This window comes from Atractosteus spatula, chromosome 21 (genome assembly GCF_055471065.1).
Source record: "Atractosteus spatula isolate fAtrSpa1 chromosome 21, fAtrSpa1.hap1, whole genome shotgun sequence".
NCBI lineage: Eukaryota > Metazoa > Chordata > Actinopteri > Semionotiformes > Lepisosteidae > Atractosteus > Atractosteus spatula.
In genome coordinates, this window is record NC_142726.1 from 9,069,009 (window position 1) to 9,090,101 (window position 21,093).

Genomic DNA, 21,093 nt, shown 5'->3' on the forward strand with positions numbered 1-21,093 from the left:
TTTTCTTTAAAGATTTATTCAGTAAAATACCTATACCAGAAATCTATACTTTGGTTAATGCTGACTAAACTTGCTAAGTTAGTAAAAAGACCCCTATATAAAGCTTCCTGATGCATTCTGCTAAAAAATAATATTCCCTACTACAATATATATGAGGAAATAAAGTTCTATTAATAAATCAATGCCTCAGACATGCTTGCTATGTTTACATTGAAATATTATATTTTAACAAAGGTACTGAATGAAAACCTCTTATAATTTTGTTACTCTTCCTTAAGGGATCTTCAAACAATTTTAAAGACTGTCTGAACTCACAATGTAAAAATGTTTTAAACTCTTTGTAAAGAGTTTGAAACAGGGGATCAGAGGGATGTACTGTGCCATCCTCACTTATTTACAATTGAAATGGCAGTCAGGTACGCCCTGCAAGAGCTCACTTCACTTCTCATTGAAGTTTGAGAGTGACTGAGCTCTAAGTATCTTGCCTTGTACCAGGGATGACATTGACTTGTTTTAACTCCATGACTAAAAGCACCACTATTATGTACAGTTTTTAGGTGAAGAATGTATCTTAAGGGTTTTTAATTGATTTGACTTCATCTCTGTGACACAGTCATGCCATTTAATCCACTTCTCCCATCATGTCCTGTTTTTGGGTAAATGTTGGTTCCATCCACATCAATAGTTCATGTGGTTAAAGCAGCTGGAATTCCAGACAGTCCAGACTCTCCTGACACTCTAACAAGTAACCTCTTTTCCTTTACAACCACAGACATTTGCTAGAATAGTATTGTCCTGGTACTTGCTTGTAGACTCATAGATTCTTAGAGCAATCGAATATGTGTTCGGTTCCAACTTTTCCTTTGGGGTCAAGTACACTACAGTTTCTGAAAGAAACGATAAAGTAGCATCAGGCATAAGTTTAAAGTTACTGTAATTTTGAAAATGTGTATGAGTCAAGGAACTCAGACTTTACAAATATGAAACATGACATCAGACATTAAGTAATTTATGAATCTTGCAACATCCCATTAAGAGATATTTAAACTGTCACTCAATGAACTAAAAATGAGTCAAAAAGGATTACTTGTCTTGACAGTCCATGTATTCCTGGACTTTCCCTGAAGTTCCACATGTAAAGAACAAGTACTGTCACTAAGTGGCAGTAGTACAGGACCAGACTCTTCATTACAGATTGATATCTGTCTCTCTTCAATTGTTGGGGCGTTCTCGTCTACATCTTGTAGCTTTATAAATAGTGTCCCTGTGCCGGTTGCAGGAACTTGATCTGTTGACAAAAAAATAAATGGGAACATAAGACTGGTTCTTAAGTTGAGGTATGAGCTTCAACAACTTGGCTTTGTGTAAAGAAGTGCATCTGCAGCCAGGTCTCAATTTTAAGTGCACTGCTATCCAGTATCCAGTTCAGAGCCTAGGGAGTGTCCCAGCACCATGATAAAGGTAATGTAAGGCTAGATCATGTCACTAGCTGACTGTGACTGTGGTTCCCCCATTGGTAGAGCACAGCTGACTGTAGGGTTAGGAGTGATCAGATATGGCTCCCAGTAACACAGCACACCAGAGGTTCTGGAGGGTCACCTGCAGTCACGCAGCACTGTCAATGAGGGAAAGACTTCTCCTTCAATCAGTCCTGAAGGGATGGAACAAGTCACAGCACAGCTCAATGAAGGTTTGAAAAGAGTTTTAGTCTCTTATGCAAAAGAGCATTTTCTGAGACAATAACTCTTTTTCCCTCTTATGCTGTGAATATAACCATTCTAAAAAAGGTTCTCAGTACACTCCTGGTCAGTATTCTTGTGTTAAATGTTAAATGTTGTTTTTAGAGAAGTTTTTCTAAGTACATATTCTAAAAGCATCTAAAAATGAATTTTCAGTCATAACCTCTTTAATCTGAATTTCAGCAAAAAACAACTTACCATTATCAACTGCCAAAATGAGAGCTTTATATATCCCCCCAGTGAGAAATGGAGATTCTCTCTTCATGATGCTTTTCACACTAATGAGACCTTTCATGACACTCAGCCACCCTGCAGGGTCACTTCCTAGTTGATACCTGAAGGAAACGTCACAGAAAACACTTGAACAGAAATTTTATAGTTTCCAAGACCCAAATACTTATCTGATTCATATTATTGACTTGACATCTAGCTATAACAACTTCTAGAATATGCAAGTGAAAATGTTTAAGCATAAGAGAATATCCCGTAATTTATTTGTCCTTAACATCAATTTTAACTTATTGTGTAGTTGTACAGAATGCATCTAACTTCATATGCACAACCTAAACTATAATATTTTGTTTAAATATTTATTGTATAAAAACATAACACTTGGTAGTCAGGTGTAACAGAAAGAGTATTCTACATTGGAAAGTCTACAACATGTTGGCCACCTCAGGTGTGTTAAGAAGAAAGAGAAAGAGGAGGAGAAGAGGTGGGCTGATGAGACCAAAAGACACAGGTGTGGCTGGAGCTTATTATGAAGTGCTGGAAGCAAGACCACTGGGTGACCTTGAAGTTACCAGAAGAGCCACCAGTACACATATACAGTACAGCATCTGGCCCTCTGACCACCTCAGGATCACATAGCAAGCTCATTTATTCATTTATCAAACACTGTATTTTATCCTTTTTACTTTTCAGCGTGGAACAGACGCAGCTCTCTGCTCTAGCCTTCATAGTTGGCTGTTATTAACATCTATAAACTATGCAAGTGAGATCAGTTTGAATCACATCCAGTCTCATATAATTTCTGTTCTTGCTTTCTTATGCTGCATAGCTAGAAGGTTCAGAACCTACACTATTTCACTCCTAGGTATACCATTTCTCAAAGAGCACAAACGTTCCCTCTCAACAGTATAGCTATCAGATTTAAAGAAATATTTTTACCAGTAGCTTCAAGTCACTTCAAGACTATAAGAACAACAATAAAGCATGTGAACATGAAAATTAGACCCTAGTTGTCTACCAAGAACTCCTCTGACTGTGATAAAGGCATGAGAAAGGTCCTTACCCTACAGTCTGCTTTCTTGCAGTGTCTGGATCTGTAGCTTTATATACGTCCAGTACAGCTCCGACTTCAAGATCCTCTGACCGGCGAATTGTTTTTTGAGGTGGATCAAAGATCGGGGCCTCATTAACATCCTCCACATTTACAACAACAGTAGCAGTGGCTGTTGGCAGTCGAGTGGCAAAGGGCACTTCATTTTCTACTGTAATCAAGAAAGTGTACTTGCTGTTCTTCTCAAAATCAAGACCCTTGAAGTGAATAAGAACCAGACATCTGTCACATCCACATTATTTCAAGTGTCTTTGTGTTGGACGTTTGTATGATCTTTAAACTATCAGGGACTCACTAGGAATAGGAAAGTACATATTATTCAACTGAAAAATCTATGTTATTAAAAAACTGAGAAAAGTTTAAAAAGGATGGAGAAATGAAGCTTTTGCGGGAAATTGTGAATGATTTGAAACAAAAACCTTCAATACATTTGATGATAAAATAAATTGCATTTCATTAACCACTTTGCTACATATACCCTCTTTTTTTAAATTATAATAATTTCAACTGAAATTCTTTTATTTGTAAAGTTTCTGGCTAATCGTCAGCCATGATAACATTTAGCTTCCCTACACAGACAGAATTAATATGGTCGACTTAGTAAATTTCAGGGAACCTCAATCTTACCATTGCAGTTCTAACAATGCCCTCCATCTTGCCAGGCCCAGTGCTGACATTGAAGAACCCTCCTTCATTCCCTTTGACGAATGTATACCTGGTGTTCCAGGCTGGCGTGTGTGGCTCATCCATATCGGTCACTGGTAATTTCACCACCTCAAAATCTACTTTGTTTTCAGGCACAGTAACAGTATACTGAAAAAGTAAATGATTTATTATGTTTGTACTGTCTATATTATGTGGTGTTGTCTGTTGTACTGTAAATGTCCCACAACATCAGTGCGAATAAGAAATCCAATGTACGTGTCCATCTGGCAATAAACTCCTTTACTAAAAAGAAATGCTTCATCAAGTTGCTGGGGTGAAATACTGTACAACTAATTCCTCTCCACATACAGTAAGTTGCAAATGTCAAATTCGCAACTTGGCTAGGAAACTCCCTATTTTATGAACATTGCTTAACTGTAAATATTTGGTTGGAGGTGAGGCTTAATATTGGCCTGAACAGAATGAATAAAGTGAATTTAGATTTAGGATTAAAAATAACGTATGTGTCATATTTCAATAATCTGTTCTCAGTCTAGCTTATGTGGGTTGTAAAAGCAGAACTTACCGAAACCTGTGTGAACTGTGGAGCGTTGTCATTACTGTCTGTTACAGTGATGACTGCAGTGGCAGTGGTCGCCTGACCTTTCCCATCCATATCAGCAGCTCCAATCAGCAGTGTATATTCAGGATGTTGCTGAAATAATAAAAACTGCCAGGATGAAAGATTGATTGAATTATTTTAATAATACCACCACTATATATTCAAGAAACCTATTGATTAGGACTATGAAAATGTACTGTACATAAATATGCTGTGCAACAGTGCAATACAATGCTTGCAATTTTACATGAATAACAACTCCGATCTTGTCCTTTTCATTGCTTTAATACTTAAACTGTGATAAATTATGAACATACCTCTCTGTCCAGTCCAGGCGAAGCAACACTTATCACTCCAGTCACAGGGTTGATCATAAACATGTTGGGATTTGGCTCCTTAGGTTCTTGGCTTATGATGCTGTACTTGATAATCCCATAGTCTGTTTCAGGATCATCTTTGTCTGTTGCAGTTACGGTCATAAAAGCAGTACCTTAAAATATGAAATGCAGCGACAAAATGAAAGATTCACATGCATAGGACTGCAAAGTTCACATAAGCACTGTATCACAGTGCTACAGTATGAACGAATAAAACTGCAATAAATGGTCTAATCTTATACCTTAAGCATAATGTAAGAGGTGAGCAGTTTGAAGACTGAACGTGATGATACACATAGCTATAAGAAAAAGTCCTTTAAAACACAGCCATGAAATTGCAAAAAAAATAGCTCTTACCTGGTGGAGATGCTTCTGTGGCATTGCCCAGAAAGGTGTCTTTGGTAAATTCAGGACTGTTATCATTCTGATCAATAACATAAACAATGATTTCCATAGGATCCTCTGCTGTTCCCCCACCAGCAGCAACAGCATGAGCCATAAGCTAGAAATAAACATTTATGTTTACCGACATAAATTAAACATGAAGACCTGGAAAACTTAAAAAGGACTTAAACACTGAGTTTACCGTATAATGGTCTATCTTCTCTCTGTCCAAAGGCTGGGTTACATACATCTGTCCAGTGTTCTTGTCAATGGTGAAAATCCCTACAGGGGGCTGATCTACTCCTGGTCCAGTAATGCTGTATACAATTTGTGCCTCTTTGTCATTATTGGATTTGATCTGAAATTAAAAAAGTTAAGTGTCCTAATTGTTTTTCAAGCAACTTACACTGACCCATCTTTGGGGTAATTACAAGAAACAAGTCATGCTCCTGGTCCAGTAATGCTGTATAGAATTTGTGCTTCTTCGTCATTATTGGATTTGAACAGAAATTATAAAGAATTTTTAAATCGTCTATCTCTTTTTCAAGTGAAAAGGATACACAGTGTATAAAACTGCGGTCGTAACAAAAACGATACTTGTTGTTGAACTCCAAGGACACGCAAATTAAACTAACTGTTACAAGAATTTCATTTTAAGTGCATGAAAATACATTATTGTACTGTGTCTTTCAAAAGTATTCAGACCCTTCCTATGATGTCCCATTTTGTGAATTCACAAAATACTGTGTATGCATTTTCATTCTTATTCACTCGCAATTAGAGTGTAGCTTTGGCCTAAAAAGATCTTCATCCCTTTTTTTATGTCTGAAGCAAGATGACAAGCATTCTTTTTTCGTAATCAAAACTGTAGCTTTGGCCTCGTGCTTTGTATCTCTGTCCTGCCGGAAGGAGCATCTTCATTCCAGTTTTAGGTCTGAAGCAGGATTTACTCTATGATTTGCCAGTTTGTTGCTTCATCTATGTTCCCATCAGCCTTGTCAGGTTACCCAGTCTCTGCTGATGAGAAGCAGAACTATAACATAGTGCTGCCACCACCATGCTTGACAGCTGAGCCACATGGAAATCTCTGTAACCTTTTCTAAAGACATGATATGATCTCTGTCATTCTGAAACTGGTTACTTGGTTATTATAAGATATAATTAATAATTAGGGAAGAATATATGCATTTCTAAAGAGTTTTAGAACAAACTCATTTAAATGACTCACTTAATGCACGTTAAATAAGATGGCTGTACGTTCAGAGTAACACAGTTGCATGCAATTCAGACGTACCTGAAGCAAAGTACAGCTAAGATATAATGATTAAAATTCAGTTACATTATACATTTGTAATACAAGAAGTTAATGATGATGTACCTTAACCACAGTTTGTGGGAAAGTGCCTCTGTTGTTTTCAGAAACAGCGATGAGTGGAATGACCCAGTCTCTCTTCTGTCTCTTCCGCTCTCCTGAAGAAGACTGTGGAAACACCAGGACTGGGACATCTGGAGAGGATTCAGGCTGTGAAAGAGAGGAATTGCATACAAAGTACTGTTAAAACTGTACTGTTTTTTCATTTCAATTTTATAGTTTTAGGGGTTGTATTAAATCCTATCTCTGAATTTGTAGGATTGTGTTGTTTAGTGACACAATCCTGCCTGGACAGCCAGTGTATATGCAGGTTTTGTGTCTGCACTAGAACTTGATGAACTGGGGAAAACATAGATAATTGAGGTCCTGTAGACTCAGGTTCTAATGACAAACTGCAATCACAGCAGACCACCTGGGCCTGGATTAGACACTCCAGGTTTATTAGTATAATAATCATCACTTTTATTTTATATAGGACCTTTCATAATACATCATCACAAGATGCTGAAATATAAAACAACAGAAATAAATATAACCATATTGGAGACTGACAAAGTGCCAAGAGTGCATCATTTTTAGGTGTTTTAATAGTTAACAGTTCACTGATGAGAGTATGTTGAGAACAGTAAGGTCACTGTAGTGCTCAAACTCATTTCATCGAGAATTTTTCCACAGTTACCTGTCCTGGAGTGATACTGTTCTTATCATGGAGGTGATGGCTTCTCAGCTCATTTTCCACTGTGACTCTTGTGGTCAGTTTTTTCCCACTAGAATCCCAGGCATTGACTGAAAAACTCTCGTGTCCATCAAGCAGATTCACAGCTCTCTTCACCTTTATAGTTCCATCTGTGTCCACTTGAAATCGGGAATCATCCGACATATAAACTGTTCTCTTATGGCCTGAGCAGTCATCAAAGTTCACTGCAAAAAAAAAATTGTTGTAGTGCTTCATAAAGCAGAAAACATTACTGGTAATGAAGTGTACTGGACATTTTTTGATGATAGAAACTTCCTTAAAAAACTTTAAAATATTTTCTAGCATAATTTGAGAGATTTGGGATATGTCTGTTAAAGACTTGATGCTATTTTCATAACAGTCAGAGGTGATGTAGAGACTAGTTTAAACTACAGAATATATATATATAAATCAGAACTAAATAGTTGTATTTCCTCTAAAATATTCTACCATAAAATGTATTAATAAAAAATATAATCGTAAAAGAGGACTGTACAAAAATGTTTTTCTCACGCAAGTGCAAGAAGTCTTTATTGCCATGTCCTGTTATAATTTAGATACATAATTATTCTTCTCTTAAAAATCTCAGAGAAGGGGTTCCTGCAGGTTTAATTCATTAATTCATAATTTGATTATTTCACCCTAGCTAGTTCTAGAAAACTAGTAAAGAAAACACAGAGCTTTGATGACCCCCTTTGTGCAATATGAACCTAAAATACACGCACTCCAGTTCCTTACACTGAGAAGGTAAGATCCTGTCAGGTTTGGCAGTGTCTTACCCTTTCCCACTCTCCTGCCTGCGGGCAGAAGCTCCTGGTCAACTTGGAAGACCAATCTGTCTGAACTGAACCCAGACTGACAGGATGGAGCATCTTCCCCTGATCCTGTAGCCACAACCTGCGAATATAAAACGAAATAGGTTTTAATGTAATATTTATTAAAATGTAAATAACCTTATGGTATACTGAGCAAATACAATTGTGTATATGATGTACAGTATTTTATAGTTCTTCATCTGTCCATAAAGTATAAGCAGTACAACAAAGAGGTAATAGGTAAAAAGGTACAGGATATTAGAGTATCAAGTAGAGAGCTGTGTCAGCATGCGTAGGCTGCAAAGGAACAGGTAAAGGTTTATTCCATGCTGAGAGAAAAAGAAAAAAGACACAATGTTTTGGCTGTGGAGCCTTCTTCAGGTGTAAGGGAAAGATGCCCTTCTGACCATATCAAGTCACAGATAGAGGCCAAACACAGCTATTCCACCCTTATGTAAGGCTCACAGCCAGTGAATATCAAGCAAAGTTTCAACTTTGAAGACCAGGGAGCTTTCAGAACAACTCAGGAATAAAGCTGAATAAAAGCACAGATCAGTAGAAAGGTATAAAATAATTTTAAAATACTGAATATTCCTTTACCCTATTTGAAGTTAATTATTAAGAAGTGTACATAATATGCAAACGTACAAAAATGCACATAATACCACCCACACACTGCCTAGATTTGGCTGTCTCTCGTAACCCAAAAAATGGGCATCATTTGCACTAAGCTAATGCTCAAAGTTGGTAGAGACTTATTCAAAAAGACTTGTGGATGTCACTGCTGTCAAGGGTGCATCCACCAGGTATGTTTGTTCATGATTTTGTATGGTTTTGCGATCAACATATTTCATTTTTTTTCTCTTTTGCTGTATTGATATTTACTGTATCTTATCTTACCCTTACAAGTTTTCCATTTGAGCATTCAGTTTTTAAAATATAATATTAGGTTCTGTAATTTGTCATTTGTTCTGCATTTTGTAATGCCACACAATAGGACGCTGTTGAAAGAATCTGAATACTTTGGTACAGCACTGTACATCTTTCTATAAATCATGTGTGTATAGTGTACTGCATATTGAAGAGCTTGCATATACAGTGTATATACACAGTATATAGTTTTAGAAGCATGAGAATGAATCTTACCTGGACTACAAAAAGGATCACTTTGAACTGCAAACACCTCATTTTCCCGAATACCCTCAGGATTACTGTAGAATAAGTTGTATCCCTGTAAATGAAATAATCTCAACTGAGAATCTTACTGAAAGCACGTAGATTTGAGCGCTACCTCATGTGTACAGATGGCTTTGCCCACTGATTCCAACAACTCTTCTTTAAATATGGGCAGAAGACTTTTGATCAGTATCTCAGGCACAGGCAAATGAGGGTACTGTACCTTCAGGCCCCTGACTTCCCAAACCATGAATTCTCCCAGTCAAGGAGAAAAAATACTGATTAAACCCATAGCAATGATTTAAAGTTTTCATATAGAAATTTCATTTTCTTCCCTGACTACCTACCTGTGTACAACATATGTATTTTGAAATGTAGGTGTTTTTTCAGAATTATGAAACGAGCAATAGCACTACACTAACCTTCTTCAAAGTAAAATAACAAACAAATACATACTGTATAGTATTCAGGAATACCACAAACAAGCAATCTTTCCAACATGAGCTCAAGGCAAATGGGGTCAGATAAAAACAAAGTATAGGTTACAAATGTGAGGAGAACATTTTGCTCATCTGAACCATTCAGCAGTTTTTAGCGAATTGATCCAATGGTCTCGCCAAGCCATTTCAGGATAGGAGCCAGGGAGTCAGGCTTGTAGTCCCTCTGTTCAAAAGATTCAGTTCCTTCAGCCTGTCAGTGTAGAATATTCCCTTGAGATCTGGTCTGACATCTGGTTACTCTTCTCTGGACTGATCTCAGAGCAGCAATATCTTTTTATAACTTTGTGACTGAAATTGTACACAATATAGTAAATGAGGTGCATTGTACAATTTTAATACACTATCTCTTAGTTTAAATTCACCATTTTAAACTTTATATCTAGCATTTTGTTTGACATTATCTGGAAGAAACATGAAGTAAATGAAAGTGTCAAAATAAACATTTAAGTCTTTTTCATAAGTAGCTTCTTCTAACTCATTTTCCATTTTATATTTATAGAGTTTTCTGTGGTCTGATACTTGCTTGTAATACTGTTGTTTGCAGCTTGGACATGAATGAAATACTCATTTTTTACATCAGCCATTTCCATTTTATTATCTTGAAGTTTACCAAGTTTACCATGAAGTTTATCCTTCATGGTTCTCTTACTGTTGCAGTACTGAAAGAACAGTTTACTAATAATTGTAGCCTCTACTGAGATATTCTTTTCTATCTCTTGGCCTTTTTAATATCTCCATTTACCTGTCATCAATACCAGCAACAGAAAGGTTCTTGGCTTCTATCAAAGAGAAGAATGTGTTAAATACAAGTATGATCACAATGTGGAATGTTTACCTTTCTAGAACATCCATCAGTGCTTTATCAGTGAGACACTTGTTTTCATTCCTGCACTTGGTGCTTTTCCAAACCACGAGGTTTAAAAACTACGTCCAAGTCCAAGTCCCAGAAAAAACGTCTTGCTTGCAAACAGATCCTTCTTGGAAGATGAAGCAGACAATAACACATGCAAATGGTTTTAGTTTAGGAATAGAAAACTTCAGATAAAGAGAAAATAGTAACACAAATGGTAATAAATATAAAATAAAATGTAAAAGTAAGGGCTACATGATGGCCCAGTGGTTAGCATTGCTGCCTCGCAGTTAAATTCTATTTTCAGTTTCTGTCTACGTGAAGTTTGTATGTTCTCCCCATGTTCACTTTGGATTCCTCTGGGATTTCCAGTTTCCACCCACTGCTCAAAACATAGTGGTAGGTTATTGGCTTCTAGCAAAATTGTCTGTGTTTCTGTATGTCTGCCCCTTGATGGACTGGCCTTGTGCCTGTGAGCCTGAACTGGAAGAAAAGTTTAGAAAATTGGATGGATGGAAAATGAAACATATGAAAATTAAACACGTGGTACTTTCCTTTGAACATTTCCTTTATAATGAACTGAACTCCCTATTGCTAGTACTAGTTCGGTGTTGGTTTATAAAATTCTTGCATCCCTCCATTAGAAAGCCTCTCATCCTGGTGAGAGCCGTGGCAACCTGAAACCAATCCCACAAGCAGAGGGGGGCAAGGCAAGACTGGCAGCACATGACTGCTGGCGCACTGGATGGCATGCCAATCTATCACAGGCCCCTGGCAAAAGGAACAGTTTAGGTTAGACAATCAAACTGAACCAGTATATTTTAGGGAGACCAAAGGAAAACCCACATATACCCAGGGAGAGCATGCAAACTCCACACATAATGTATATCACTCTGGATCCTGTGACCCCAGAACTGTGAGGAAGCAGTGGTATCACAGTGGTGCCCCTGTGAAACCCAGTATTAATGAAGAAACACACTTTGATTTTAACCTTGTGCTTTTCGTTTATTTGATTACATTAATATAATCATAGTGGTTCCAAGATATAAAAGGAAGTAAAGATCTGCAGTAAGGTTTCCATTTTACAGTAGTCTGAAATGAAAAACTTGTCCGTTGTTCAAGTTCACAAGAATTTAAGAAGAAACACCCCCATCATCAAGACCAAACTTGATTCTACTTTTTTTGATTCCCAGAATACAAAACCTGCCTTTGCCTGAATCATCGTGTCTAAAATCTTTGGGATCAGTGGCACATCTGCTGAACACAGAACTCTGAGATGTCTGTTTTTGCCTTATGTGCAATTGTATTACTTCAATCTCTGGTCTTGGGCAATTGCAACTATGAAAGATCTTTTGTGGAATGTGAAAGTGAAGTGAGATGTTTAATTTACAGACAAGTCCAAGCAAAAAATGACTGTGCACCATTTCCTTTGAATTGTTTTTGATACTTGTTTTCTGGCTAGGAACTGTAATGTGAAAGGACTCCTTCACCAGCTTTTCTGATGGATATCTCCTAATTCTGCCTTTCAGTACTTTTCTGCTGGGCTTACATCACACATTTTGAGTGAGTCACTCTTGCCTTTTTGTCTAGAGTATATATCAACCTCTGCCTCTTTGTCCACACATATCTCGAGCCATACTGTATATACAGGATTCCACTCTTGTCTGATCCATGAACAATACTCCATATCTCCATAGTTCATTCAGTATCCAAAATCATGTGAAATGGTTGCACTAGTTGTTTCTTTAACACATTAACTTCTTACTACACTTTAGAATTTCAATTCTGAAATAAAGCCCCCAAATAAAAATGAATCAGCAGGTAAATTATGTTTTTTAATTTGTCGTAATTTAGTGCCCAACATAGAAGCGAATGCTCCCTTCTTCAAATTTATCCCAGATTATTTTTACACAAATATTCTAAAAGTAAATTGTACAAAGAACAAAGTAAGAATTATTTTTGTATAGACTGTTTTTCTTATTTTGGCTCTATCCATCTAATTGTATTTATTTGTTAATAAGATACACTCTCTTCATGATGATCCAACTCGATTCTGTTGTTTTTGATTCTCTATCATAAAAAACTTGCTGCTGCCTGAATCATCATGCCCTGTGTCTTTGGGTTAGGTGACACGTTGGCTAATCACAGAACTCTGGGATATCTCGCTTTGCTGCATACAGCATTTCCTAACATTTAAAAACCCATTATAACATCATGGCACTATAACGTGTGTAGAAACCCCAACAACTCTGAGCTTCTGCATTTGTTCTGTTAGTTTAGGAACTGTACATTAAACATAACGGAAAATAAAGATTTTAAAACCTTGACACTTGATACACCTGATACACTCTGACTGTATGTAAGTCAGACATACAATGCACGAGTATTTATAAGGCATTACGAGTGAAAGATGATGAAAAATGGCATGGTTGTTGCTGCTGCTCAGTTTGTCCTGGTCCTGGGGTTTTGTTCAGGACAGGGGTGTTGGTTTCGAGTTTGCTTGTTTGCCCAGTGTCAGTATGACCTTTTGTTGGGTGCTCTATTTTTTTCCTGTCCACCAATAACATGTTAGGTAGTTTACTGGGGTTTCTAAATTGTCCTTGAGTGTGTGTTTGTGTCTGTGATGGACAGACTTGGTGTCCAGTGTGTAATCTTGTCTTGCACCCCTTGTGTCCAGGAAATATTTCAGGGCTGTTTTGATCGTGGACAAAGTCTCCCATTATCTATTTTTTATTCCTGTCTGTGTCTGAGCATAGTAGACACCAATCCAACATACTCAGGACCTTTTAAAAACCATAGAAATAACCTTCCTGAAGCACGCAGAATCATAAAATAGCAATGTTATTGAATGTTGTGAAAACTTGCTATATGCTGTCAATACATTCTAAAAGCTCAGGCTAAAAGCAGAACACAATTTTATGATCAGAATACCATATTTCTAGGGTTGTTACTTATTATATTGACTAAAACCAGACACATTTTTCAGGTTGCCTAAACTCAAACACAGTACCGCCAGCAGATGTCGGTAAAAATCAATAATCTATAAACTAGATTTGTTCATTTCTGTTTCTTAGACACAGCAGCCAGCAATTGGACTGTGATATGTACCACCTACACTTTGGTTTAATTTGGGGAATGAAGTAATTCAATTAACAAGCCTCTTTGTAATCGGATTCAAAATATGAGTTTCTGTTCCAATTACGTTTATCAACATCTCTTAATCTCTTTACAGTTACTGTACAAAAATAAACTAAAAAAAAACAAGAACTCGTGCACTGGATGTCTTCAGGTTATTCAGTGCAACATGCAGAGCAAGACTTCAGTAATAAAAGAAAAGCCGATATTTAGATATTTGAGATTTATGTACAACCCAACCCAACTTTTCAATTTGTTATAGGTTTATTGGTTTTGCGAATAACATAGTGTCATAACAAATTATGCTAACAAACAACACTCAGAACGTTTTTTTACCTAATTAGAATCCGGAGCAAAACTCAGAATGTAACAAGATTATCCATCAAAACCTAATTTTAGTTACCCATAGTTACCCATTTCAACATGAAATATAACAAAAATATATTTTATAACCTCGACACTTACTGTATATAAGTTAAACATACAATGCACCAATATTAATAAAGTTTGAAAGCAGGAAGAATTGCAATTAAAGACGTGTTTCTTTAATGCAGCCCATTCCGAAATTATCATTTAAACTGCAAAACCGACGCAATACTGGCAACTTCCCACCCATGGGAAGTCTGGTATTTCGCGTACATCAATACGTTTTGTCGCCTTTGAGCCACCGTAGCTCTGCAACCAATCTACAGCCGGTACAGGTCAAAGCCAAAAAAAAACCTGAGGAAAGGAATGTTTTCAAGCTGGTCTGGAAAGTAGCAGTTTCTTTTAAGAGAACAGAAAATAGAATTTCACAGATGTCCGGAGGGACTCGGTTAGAAAATGCGAACCCTCTGATCTTCCAGCGATCAGGGGAGAGGCTGCTGACGGCGGAGGAAGAGGATGAAGAAGTTGCCGATCCTATTGACGACAGAGAAATTTTCGATATCCTTGTTAATTTTATTAATGCATTCGTGCGCTTTATTTCAGCTTGTGACAGAGCATTCCATTGTGCCGTCGTTTCAGAGTTGCCGTGTTTTCTCCTTGATTTCTTTCTTACATCTCATCAGGTCGATTAATGACCCTGAACATCCGCTGTCCCTGGAAGAGTTAAACGTTGTGGAACTAGTGAGAGTCAATGTGGGTTCCCCTTCTCTTTTACATTTGCCTGTGCTCCTGTCCGCCAGACAAAACAATCTGGTCCATTAGTACAGACTGTGCATTGCAGGATTTTTAAAATCGTTATAATGTAAGCTAGCTGTTAAGAGTATCAAGTACAGTGACTCGCAAGAGCATTCATTTCTCACTGTAACAATGAAAGATGGAAGACGAATGCCTTTGAAACTTAATCTACTGTTAATGAAGAGGCTGTGTAGTGGATGGATGTAAAAAGGCTACTTCCTTTAACCCACAGGTGAACGACAATGAGAGCACAGTGTCTGTGCAGTTCACTCCTACCATTCCTCACTGCAGCATGGCGACTTTGATTGGCCTGTCCATCAAAGTCAAGCTACTTAGATCGCTGCCTGACAGGTTCAAGGTGAGTCATGTAAAAGTCCTGTTTGAGTTAATGTATTATTCCACCAACACTCACATGTACGTCTTATGTCGACTGCCTCATCTTGCAGGATGGTCTTCTACCGCTTTCTTTAGGTGAAGTTTTAATATGTGTGTTTCTATCAGGGTTTTCAAGTCCTGAATGAAGAGCTGGTCACCGATTTCTTATTAATGATTTAATTACTAGAGGTGGTTGGGCGTTAGCTGTATAGGAAGTGCTACTGTTCACCTGGTTGTGTAAATGTATTTTTCTCTTTTAAGATTGATGTGCACATCACACCTGGTACCCATACCTCTGAACAAGCAGGTAAGAGCTTTGTACGATTCTTTCTAATATATTTTTATTTTGTTTAAATATTAAGGTTGTTTAAATTATCCAAAACCCGATGGTTCTGTCCCCAGCTCGGTCAAGCTGGGTATTTCACTGAAGTGATCTGCTGGAAGTACTGTGCTCAAGGGCACAACGAAAATGTCCAACCCAGCATTTGAAACCATAACCTTACAGTTGCAAGATCAGAGTGCTAACCACTACTGCACACTGCTGTAGTGCCTTTCAGCTAGGCAGCTGTGGTTTCAAATGAATTTGCAAATAGCTTACACATTTTACTCCTCCTGTTCATCGTGATGTGATATTGTAATTATTAGTTACTGTTCATTCAGCTCAGTCAAAAACATCTGTCTTCAACCAGTTCAAAACTGTCAGAAGAACATTAGTGGATACCTCTGTTAAGTTTTATTTCATTGTGTGTATTCATCTTAATAGCTTTATATTTTCTCTCAACAGTTAACAAACAGCTTGCAGATAAAGAAAGAGTTGCTGCAGCTCTGGAGAACTCTCATCTGCTGGAAGTGGTGAATCAGTGCCTGTCTGCTAGAGTTTAACCAGAACAGATCTTCAGAACCACAGGACAAGTTCAGCTGCTAATTTCTAACTTCTTTGTAAAATTTGTTACACCCGAATTATTTAATTAAATGTTGGATAATTGCTCTTGTATTTTTGTTGCACAGGAATTAAATGATTCATGTTTGCATTGCTGCGCAACTCCTAGAGTCAACATCAAGAATGATGTTTTTGTAAGTTGATCTTTTCTTGCACGTTTGCCACAGGTCCTCTTCATTTAATATATTTTATATTAAATATGTTTTAACATAGAAATTACTTTACCCTTTTATATAAGGATGGATGGCGGCTATATCAGTGCTTTTATTTGAAATGTAATAATGTCACATAAAGAATAATGAAATATTAGTTGTTTAATAAATTGCTTATTCTCTAATGTCGTTTCTTTTTTATATTTCCTTCAAACTATTGAAACTGGAAAAAGTCTTCTTTGAAAGCAACCAGGCATATTTTAGGATTGTGTTTGATGTTAGACAGTGGGCTGGGAGGTGAAGTGTTCCAGTGGAGATAGTCTCTCAGAGCCGGTCCACACAACATTCAGTTTACTTCATGCTCCTGCATTAGAGCTCGGCAGCTCCTTTTCCAGTGCTGAGGAAAGAAAACTGCAGTAACAACCAGACCAGAGTGACATTTGTACATTTTAGTTAAATACTTACAAAAACCAATTACATCTTGAAAATATTAGTCTGCTTCAGCTGACAAGAAGGCTATGCAATCATGACATTTTTTAACATTACATGTATATAAAACTAAACTAATCCTTGTGTTCCAGAGAGTCCTATGGTTTTTATTCCACCTTTGATCTTAATTTCTTAATTTAATTTAGTTTTTGATTGCCTACTTTTCTAACTACAGTAGCTGCCAGTTCACAACTCCAAGCACTGTGGGATCTGCAGGACTCCAGCTCACATGGCCTGGAGGTGAACTTCCAATGGATTCATTCATCATTTCCCCCAACTTTTCAGAACCAAATGATTTATTTATGGTATAATTAGAAATGGCTGTAATTACAGAAAATGAAAGCTCACTGATCAAAGGCACTAATGATTAAAATTTGTATCTTCAGATAACTAAAATAACTTACTGTATACTCTCCAAGTAGCAATTTCTAAAGTATTCCAGTTTCATGATAAAATATCTAAACTTTTAAATGCATGCTAACTTTTATTCATAAGAAAATGTTGAAATGTATTTTTCAGGTTCTGGATGTGATACAAAGGTTTCCTTTTGTCTGTAAAAGTGGGATTTATTTGCTTAGGAGCACACACCCTTATCCAGGAGGACATAAAACACGTTGCTGAAATTCACATTTGGCAAGTACTCATGAACGAGTGAAGAAGTTCAAATTGTGATCACTTTTTTTTAATCTAACTTCCATTGTGTACTCCCTCACACTCTGCTGTGAAGTCTACTGTACTCCTTCTTGCTGCTGCTGATAAGGAACTACAAGTTCGGGTTGCTCAGCTATAATCAGTTACGCAGGGTCTTTTTCTGCTTAAGAAGATGTTCTTGTACTTTTTTTTAACTTATCTGTGTTTAACGAATAATTCTTTTAACCAAGCAGACTACGTAACACTGCCTCACATAGTGATGTCAAAAGAGGTTCTTAAAGGTCAGAAGGCTCTAACCCTCAGAGACTGTCTCTATTTCTCCCTGCTGGCTGTGCTCCCACTGCCAGCGGGGAGAAATAGAGACAGAGGTGCATTTCCTACTGCACTGTGACAGATACTCTGGGATTAGAGAAACATTCTTCCCTAAATTCAGAAATCCAGAGTTCCCACACCTGCCAGAATCACAACAGGTCCCAATCCTACTGGGAGAGGGAGGAGGGAACTCGCAGCCCAGTATGTGATCTCCTGTCACAGCCTGAGGAACAGTGAGCCTGTCTCCCAATAATGCTCAATATCTTTACAGTATATGTAAATATTTTATGACATGTCTCTGTTATAAATGTCTGTAGATTTTATTTTATGTTTTGTTCCATGTTAATTTTATTTTTTTGGCAACACTGATTGTACCCATCGGTCATGCTAATAAAGCAGCTTGAATTGAATTGACTGTCTATGAGGCCTATGTCTCTCTTCCCTGCAAGATTGAGCAAAGGGCTGTTCCACCTGAGTCCTGAGTTGTCCATCTTGGCGAGGGTCTTCAATGAGAACGCTGCGAAGACGTGGCATTCGTGTGCCAAAGAAGTAATCTGTTGGGTGAATAGGAGAGGCAGCTGCCAAAGTGACACTTGGACTCAGGGGAGGAGCTTGATTAGGTCAAGGGACATGGTGAGCTCCATAGAGCAGAAAGCAGAAGCTGGGAAAAGGCTGTCAGACCTTGGAAGACTGAGTGTAAGATGGTGGCAGAGCTCCCAGGAGGAGATGGCTGTGAGACTTTCAGAGCAACTGCAGGAAACCTCAATATGAGGGAGGGGTGAGGCTTTATATACACCATTCCCCACAGTCGTCGCTTTTAACAAATAGCAGAGCAGCAGAATTATTACTGTTGCCTTTGATTAAAATATTTAGAAAATCCCCCTTAAATGTGTTCTCAGTTCACTTTAATTTGAGGCTCATTCAGCCTTCAAAACAGTGAATTTCAATTTTCTGATTATAAGAATTTATTCTATAGCCTATTCGTCAGGAAAGGTGTTTATCAAGGCTTTAACTAGGCGTAAATTAGATATTTCGATATTCTTTACAGTCATTTTTCTCCTGTTTAGAACGATAATTTAAAATACTTTTTTCAAGCAGGAAGAATGCCCTTTGAAAAATGTTATGCAAGTAACATGGAAACCTCTAATTGACAGTGCTATAAAAAAATGGCGACAGAACATCGCTGACGGGTGCTACTTTAACTTTCACAGGCAGCTTGAGACGCGGCAGCAGAGTGGCGCAGCGGAAGCGTGCTGGGCCCATAACCCAGAGGTCGATGGATCGAAACCATCCTCTGCTAATCGGTTTTTTTTTAAATCGTTAAATATATCCTCGTTGTTAAAAAATCTAGAAAATCACATATACGTAGTAATTAAATTCACGTGCATAACACACTACAGTATTCCAGTTTTAAGTAAGTAAAATTATACTTAGTATACAAATATAATAAGTATAATTTAGGCAACAAAAATAAATAACGGCTAAAGTTTGTAATCTTTATATGATAGGAAATAAAAATAAAGAGAAATTTAAAAACGGTAAAATAAATCCAAAATGATAAATAGAATATAATTAAAATAGAACAATACGTTCAGTGCTTCGGGTTTGTGGCTCACTGTGTGTTGCATCATGTTCTCTGGAGTTCTCATGTTCGATCAATAAGCGAGACATTAGTCTCTTGCCCCCTCTCATGGACTCCACAGGTAATACAGTTATCTACAAATATGAAACTGTCGGCCTTAAGATCTGTTTTTGCCGAGGGAAAGCAAGTGACTTAATGGAAATGGCCACTCATCCATTATTAGCAAGCCATTTCTTATAATACAGATAAATATAAGGACTTAAATATCTGTTTTTATTTCAACATGGGTGTTTTTCATAGGATAGAATGTTATCTACCTGTTGTCTTCCCACAAACCACTCACACACACACACCAGCAACTATATCACCTTACAACTCACGGCTGTCAGCCCACTGAGACCCTGAATCTCTGTGGTAATTAAAAATCCCACAGCATTTCTTGAAAAGAGTAGAGTGTCCTGGCCAAATTTCCCAGTTGCCTTTACCAATCATGACCTCCTAACAATCCCCATCTTTGAACAGGCTTCATCACTCTTTTGTCCTCCCCACTGAGATATCTGGTGTGTGGTGAGTGTCCTGGTGCACTTTGGCTGGTGTTGGAGGGGAGTCCCCATTAACTGTCAAGTGCTTTAAGTGGTGTCCAGAAAATTGCTATATAAGTAAGAATTGTGTATTTATTATTTGTATTTGTGTGCCTAGATGTTCTTTTCTAGCAGTCACTATACTGAAGAGATTAGAGTTCAGTGTTCCTCCCTTCACCTTTAGACAAGCATACAGTAACACTGTAATGAGCCGCAGCCACTCTGAAATGTTTTTTTACTACAGCAGCTCCAGTGTCTTCCAGCCACCTGGAGCAGTGGTGGCCAGTGCCAGGGCAGGTATGGATTTGGACTGATCCATGGTTCCCCTCAATGACTGTAACTCCCAGCCATGTTATGGTATTAATGCTGATAATTATGTAGAAGCAGTACATTTTTATTTGAATAATTGTTCTGGCTTTTCATCTCCTGTATTTCCCCATGACAAAAGATCACAGTGAATCTTAAAGATACACAGTGAGACCTTATTACAAATAATCCAGATGCTCACTATCTGAGGTTATGTTTGCGGCTTCATCTCACTTATTTGCTTATAATTTAACTCAGTAGATTTTTTGTACTAAAAATACTAGATACTTATTGGAAATGAGTATGCTTTACTCACTTACATTAATCCTTCAGCAGAACTCCTTTCATTAATATTTAATAACGGATATTGTTTCTTGAACTTGAAGGTATGCAATTTCCCAGTCTAACTCCTTTTGTTAAGTTACAGAGTTTATATTACAAGAAAATGCTAATGCAGTTTCTAAAGTTCCTAAAATAGAAAATGTATTTCTGCACCATTCTATTTTTACCCTCAAAATAAAAAATTCCATCGATCCATCTTCTAACCACTTCTTTCAATTTAGGTTCAGGGTTGCCCATACCTGCATCAGTACAGGATACACATTTTAAATTGTGCATTTTGAAAACCAACACAGGACGTAAGAGCATTAAGTTTAATTATAAAGGAAGATCTATGTGTTGGAAATGTTTAAACTAAAGTAGAGGGTCTTTGGGCCCTGACTAGCTCTGTTGGTAGAGCATGGGAATCATATTCTCAGGGTAGTCCCAGGGTTTGTGTCCCACGTCAGGCGCAAGGTTCTCTAATAACCCATACTGTGCAGCAGCAGTATGGGGGGAGTGGTGTTGGAACT

At 37.5% G+C, this 21,093-nt stretch overlaps 2 protein-coding genes across 4 annotated transcripts; one reads left to right on the top strand and one right to left on the bottom strand.

Annotated features, from left to right (window-relative positions):
- LOC148817164 (cadherin-1-like) lies at nucleotides 1-9,350 on the bottom strand. 3 transcript variants are annotated; one of them, XM_088939147.1, is made up of 13 exons: nucleotides 9,179-9,350; nucleotides 7,997-8,114; nucleotides 7,161-7,402; nucleotides 6,488-6,631; nucleotides 5,312-5,467; nucleotides 5,083-5,227; nucleotides 4,666-4,838; nucleotides 4,313-4,441; nucleotides 3,709-3,894; nucleotides 3,034-3,278; nucleotides 1,938-2,074; nucleotides 1,088-1,288; nucleotides 1-887 (listed from the first exon to the last, which is right to left on the bottom strand). In XM_088939147.1, the coding sequence occupies exons 1-13, from the start codon at nucleotides 9,218-9,220 to the stop codon at nucleotides 739-741; spliced, it is 2,067 nt and encodes a 688-aa protein (XP_088795273.1). In that variant the 5' UTR covers nucleotides 9,221-9,350; the 3' UTR covers nucleotides 1-738. The 3 variants fall into 3 exon arrangements, with proteins under 3 accessions (XP_088795273.1, XP_088795272.1, XP_088795274.1); XM_088939146.1 differs by having other exon boundaries at nucleotides 4,313-4,456; XM_088939148.1 differs by lacking the exon at nucleotides 3,709-3,894 and having other exon boundaries at nucleotides 4,313-4,456.
- Nucleotides 9,351-14,376: 5,026 nt separating this feature from the next.
- Nucleotides 14,377-16,503, top strand: ciao2b (cytosolic iron-sulfur assembly component 2B). Its single transcript, XM_088938690.1, has 5 exons — nucleotides 14,377-14,617; nucleotides 14,733-14,812; nucleotides 15,087-15,212; nucleotides 15,491-15,536; nucleotides 16,014-16,503. Exons 1-5 carry the CDS (start codon nucleotides 14,491-14,493, stop codon nucleotides 16,109-16,111), a joined length of 477 nt encoding a protein of 158 aa, XP_088794816.1. The 5' UTR covers nucleotides 14,377-14,490; the 3' UTR covers nucleotides 16,112-16,503.
- The last annotated feature ends 4,590 nt before the right edge of the window (nucleotides 16,504-21,093 follow it).